The 5,992-nt window shown below is 42.2% G+C and overlaps 1 protein-coding gene across 1 annotated transcript in view; it reads left to right on the plus strand.

Annotated features, from left to right (window-relative positions):
* CDH23 (cadherin related 23) overlaps positions 1–5,992 on the plus strand; it is a 626,459-nt gene that overhangs the window by 336,614 nt on the left and 283,853 nt on the right. Inside the window, exon 11 of the mRNA XM_019507822.1 lies at positions 1,149–1,337. Coding sequence (XP_019363367.1) covers positions 1,149–1,337 — 189 coding nt within the window. The remainder of the gene's footprint in view (positions 1–1,148; positions 1,338–5,992) is intronic.

The following is a 5,992-nucleotide window of genomic DNA, read 5'->3' on the forward strand; positions in this document are numbered from 1 at the left end:
GAATGGGGTGAGAGACAGTGTCGAAGGCCTTGCTAAAGTCCAGAAAGACTACGTCCACCATGACACCTGCATCCAAGTATTTTGTGACCTGGTCGTAGAAGGCAACCAGGTTGGTCTGACAAGACCTGCCCCTAATGAACACATGTTGGTTGCCCCTAAGCATAATCTCCCCTGCTGGTCCCTCGCAGATGTGCTCCTGCATAATTTTTTCAAAGAGCTTCTGCAGGACTGAGGTAAGACTAATGGGCCTATGGTTACCTGAGTCCTCCTTCCTCCCTTTTTTTTGTCATGTTTGTCTGTCTCATCCAGTTTTTCTAGTGGACATTTGTCTCCATCACAACAGCACCACACTTCATGTGATTATTTGTCTCAGCTCAGAAGAGGGCCAGGAGTGAAACTTAGGTCCTCCAGTTTTCTGTGATAGCTGAAGTTTAAACTGTCCTCCATGTTTTACTAGGCAATTTTGCAGGATATTAAAAATCTTGATTTTAATGCTTAGCGGAGGAAAAATGCCTCCTCCATTCATCCTCTGTTGTGAGATTTTGTTGTTACTATGTGGTCTATCAAACATGAGAGAACAGATCTTTAAAGATGAAAAATATGCAAGGCAAGAGCAGATTTATATGTCAGTACTGAAATGCATCAGATCCATGGGTACTGAACAGTAGGGCCAGTGTGGGCCACAATTCACTTGCGCTGGCAGAGCTATTGCAGAAGTGCATCCAGGATTAAGGTGTTGTGACAGAACTGCAACTGAGTGCCTTTTCTTGACAGAGCTAGGGCAGGGGAAGCTCACATCCTAACCATCTCAGGCCTAACACTAGCCATAGTTAGTTACCCATCCATCAGTTAGTTACCAGTTTGAAAGCCAGATATATACACTGGCACGTGCATGTTCATGTGCAAACACACATCTGCACATACACAGATACATAGAGACACATACACTTAAGTCGTGATTAAATCATACACCATCCATGATTTAAAAGAGAAAGAAAAACTCTTTATTTTGCCATTACCAGTATCTCAATTACAGTGTTTGATCTTAATGCCTGCATATGATTTTTTGTGATGAACACAAATCTCCTACATTTTTCTTTTTCTTGTTCTTTACAATAAAGCATACTCTTAATATTTTTTCTTGTCAGGGTACGGAGTTGAACGATGACCGGACACCATCCAATGCCACAGTGACAACCACCTTTAATATCCTGGTCATTGACATAAATGACAATGCCCCGGAGTTTAACAGCTCTGAGTACAGTGTGAGCATTCCTGAGCTGGCCCAGGTTGGATTTGCCCTCCCCCTTTACATCCAGGTGCAGGATAAAGATGAGGTGAGACATTATAGTACATATTGAAATGTACCTGCTGCACATACACCCTCTGTGCTCCCATGGACAGAGCATTAATAAGTCCTCTGTCTTTCAGCTCTGCTTTTTCTGTATTTTGCACTTCCAAATAATATAGGAATGGAAAACAGGGAACAGTCACATGTAATGAGGTACAAGGTTAAACCATGATATCATATAATTAGGGATGCTTCAGTTTCTCTGATGCCTATCACTCCATACCCTCAGTGTCTAAAGTGCAGACACTCTCCTGAATTCTGCTGTCATAAAATGATGATTTTCTGACTAATACTTGTCAACAAACTTAGTTGTGCCTCATACTGGTTCTCATGTAGTTCTGAGCCCTGTGTGGGCAATCAAATCTCTTCCTGCTTCCAATCTATTTTTATAAACAGAGACAATTCCCCAGAGGGTTTCTGGTGCCATTATGGACCCTCAACAAGGGAAGGATATGGAACTGGGTCATCAGAACTTGTCCAAGGTTCTGTTTTTACATCACTTTACAGTGATATAGTTCTTTTATCTGTGAGAATTTAAATACTTGGGAAATATGAAATTTAGAGAGATGATTCCCATGGTAACTTGTATTTATGCCCCAGGAGTTAATCTGGTTTTTACTGAAAAAATAAACAAAAGGGAGAGAGCCTATTTTGTTTTGTGGTAAGAAATTGCTAAACCCTATATAGTGTAGAGCAACCTTTAGTGACTGTGGGTAAGATAGAGGTATTGTCATTATCAAAAGAAGCACTAAAAAGTGCTCACTAATGTACTGCTGAAGGAGGCGTATGGATAGATATAGTGAGTCAGAAGATATTGCTTAAAGATATACCGAGGAGATATTCAGGCATGATATAGCGGCTCTCGTAGAAGCCACAGCAAGCAGGCAACCTTTAAATACACTTATCAAAGTTTTTGCAGCTCCCGTCAAAAAGAAGGTGAAGTAAAAATAAATATGGAGCAAAGAGAGTTCATCGGTAACCAGAGAACTATAACAAATAAATACAGGAAGAAATCAGTGCAGACCCACTGGCTTGTGTTTCATTTACTATAGCTCACTTGCCAATTTAAGCAGTTTCATCTAGGAGAACAAAGTCTTTAACAGTGATACTCCAGTGGTAATGACAAGGGTCTCTGTACTCTATCTTCCTTCTTATTAAATCTTTACGCTGTAGTGGAGATGACTTCATGTAGTTCTTAGATTGTCTGACAGGTAGAGGATTGGGATACTTACTTGCTTACTACAGACCCACTCTTCAGTGACTGCAGTTACCCCCCAGAAATGTTTGCCTGCAGCATCACTGGCTTGTTCTCTGCTCCTGTTAATGGAGCTCCTATTTATTATAGCCCTGGACAATTTTATTTAGGAATTCCATTAGGTTTTCCAGCCCTAGGGTTACAATCTTCAATTACGCCTATTATTTGACTTGTGCAATTCATGCTTCCTGTACTGTACTACCCTGCGACCATGCCACATTCTACAGAGCCTGCTTTAAAGAACTGCTGACACCTCATGGTGAACTTTCAAAGATCTCTTAAAAGCAATCCTGCTTCTGTCATATACTATTTACATTTCTCTTACCTTGTTCCTTGCCACAATGTGAAGAATGTGGGCAAGAAAAAATATTTTAAAATTATTCTCATCCTGGAACTTAGTTTACGTAAAGTTATAATTATAACATTGGAGGAAACAATATCAGATTCCTAATTTAAATGGAGTTTTTCTCAAAAAAACGGTGACTTTTCACTTGTGAGAAAAAGATAGAGATTTAACTCTTGTTTTGGAGAGTTTACCAGTGGTTACCACAGGAACTTATATCTACTGATACTTACTTGGATGTCAGAGCACTTATAACTACTTATGACACGGTGTCACAAACAGATTACAACTTCTGTTTGAACATGTGCAGATGAGTTTTTACATAGATAGTAAATGTATTTCTTAAAAAATTGTCTTTGCTAATAAAGAAGAGAAGAGTGACAGGAAGCTAGGGTTGCTTCTAAAAAAAATCTTGTCATGGTTTTTCATCAGGTGTCAGCAGCTCTGTCACCAAAAGGCATTACAGCAGTCCTGTGGGTACAGCCATGCTGTGGGTGACAGCAGAGTTAATGCTATGCCATTGTTTGGGGGTGGAGGGGAGAGTTGTGAGGGGGTGGGTTGTTTGGGGGGAAGGAGGGGAGGTTTAGCATCATAGCGAAGCGGGGCTGAAAGTGACCTTCAGAGGTCATCTAGTCTAACCCTCTGCCTGAGGCAGGATCAGCCTTATCAAAACCATCCCATACAAACCATAATCTAAACTCTATATAGACATATAGACTACTCTCAACCCTGACACAACACAGACATAACACCTTAAGCTGTCACAGGTAAAGCAGGAGAAACCATGGCAGCTACTGTCCTGCTTCTATAAAATGTCAATATACACTCAAGAAGTCCCTGGTAGAAGGCCACATCCCATGCTACAGAGGAAGGCAAACACGCACACAGTCCATACCAATCTGACCATGGGGTAAAATTCCTTCCTGACCCCAAATATGGTGATCGGTCTGATACTAAGGAAAGGGGCCAGGAACCGCTGGCTTTTCTCCTAGCGGGAGAATCAGCACACCCCAGTTGAAGTCCCCAGCTTTAGCTGCAGCTAACACTCAATACCTCTGGGGAGGCTTAGAAACACCCTGATGCAGAAAAGCAAGGGTGGGAGCAACCTGCAAAGCTCAGAAACATGGGAAATACCGATAATATAACAGGCATAGCTGTGTCTAGATCTTCCCTGACCAGTGGCTGTCGAACCTCTTCTTGAGCATCTCCAGTGATGGAGAGTCCATAGCTTCCCCAGGCAGTCTATTGCACTGCCTCACTGTCCTGACAGTGAAGAATTTTTTCCAGATATCCAGTCTAGATTTACTTTGCTGCAACTTCAAGCCATTGGTCTGAGTCCTCCTCTCTGCAATGAGATAGAAAAGGTGCTTTCCCTCTTTATGGCAGCCCTTCAGGTATTTGAAGACTGATATCATGTCCCCTCTTAAGCAACTTTTCCACAGACTGAACATGTCTAACTCCTTCAGCCTGGCCACCTATGATTTGCCTTTCAAGCCCTTTATCATCTTTGTTGCCTGCCTTTGTACTCTCTCAAACTTCTTCATGTCCTTTTTAAAATGTGGAGCCCAGAACTGCTCACAGTACTCCAGATTAGGCCTAGCCAGTGCCAAGTAGAAAGGCACTATCACTTGCTTTATCTTGCACTTAATGATACTGTGGATGCAACTCAAAACCACATTCACTTTTTGTGTGGCTGCATCACACTACAGACTCATGTTGAATCTGTGATCTACCAAGACTCCCAAGTTCTTTTTTCCATAGAGCTGCCATCCAGCCCGGTGTTTCCCATTTTATATTTGTGTTTTGGATTATTTCTCTCAAGGTGTGGCACCTTGCATTTGTCCGCGCTGAGCTTCATCCTGTTAGCTGTAGCCCAGCTTTCCAATCTTTCGAGATTCTTCTGAATTATGCTTGTGTCCTCTCATGTCCGTAGCTTCTTCACTGAAAGATATTACAGCAGTACTGGGGGTGACAGCAGAGTTAAAGCTGTGCCATTTCTTCTTTTTAATATCTCTACTTACAGGACAAACTTCTCTTCAGAACTTCACCCCAGTCTTTCAGTCTCTCAGACTTTGAGGCTATTTATTTTAAAGGAAGGATCCATTTTTCCAGGATTGAGCAAAGAAAATAAACTGGTTTTGTTACTGTCAATTAATTTTTTAAGCTCCTCTAACACCCTAACCAAATTGGTCGCAATTTTCAAAAGTGTTCAGGATTGGCCAGCTCTTGTATTATTAAAATCAAAGGGACTTTGATACGAGCAGTTATGCCAATGCTGAGCACTTCTGAAAATTACATACATCATTTACAGCACTATTTTGGATGTTGGTTACTCCATATTTGGAACAACAGGGCTAACGTCTTAGGGAAAAGGTTAGTTAAAACTGAGTTACTTTCCAAACCTTTCATGATTTGTTTGTGTAGTAGTCTGTTTTCTTGCAATATGCACCTATGTTGCACACATACATGGAAACAATTAGATTATCTAGGAAAATGGAGGCATGAAAGTTTGTGGGGGCAACAATTTAGAAAGTCAGAATATAAACTGTGGGGGGACTGGACTAGTATTACAGTTGGGGTGCAAATCTGTTTTCTAGCATGGACGTAAATATGAAACAGCACTTAGTTTCATAGTTTCATAGTTTCTAGGGTCGGAAGGGACCTGAGCAGATCATCTAGTCCAACCCCCTGCCATGGCAGGAAAGAGTACTGGGGTCAAACGACCCCAGCAAGGTGTTCATCCAACCTCCTCTTAAAAACCCCCAGGGTAGGAGCCTGCACCACCTCTCTTGGAAGTTGGTTCCAGACCCTAGCCGCCCTGACTGTGAAATAGCGCCTTCTGATGTCTAACCTAAACCTACCCTCTGCCAGCTTGTGACCGTTATTCCTGGTCACTCCTGGCAGTGCTCGGGGGAACAGTGACTCCCCCAATGCCTGCTGATCCCCCCTGACTAGTTTATAACAGGCCACAAGATCCCCCCTCAGCCTTCTCTTTTGCAGGCTGAACAGGTTCAGGTCCCGTAGCCTCTCCTCATAGGGCCTG

Source organism: Gavialis gangeticus, unplaced genomic scaffold (genome assembly GCF_001723915.1).
Source record: "Gavialis gangeticus isolate Ggan-Ray unplaced genomic scaffold, GavGan_comp1, whole genome shotgun sequence".
Lineage (NCBI taxonomy): Eukaryota > Metazoa > Chordata > Crocodylia > Gavialidae > Gavialis > Gavialis gangeticus.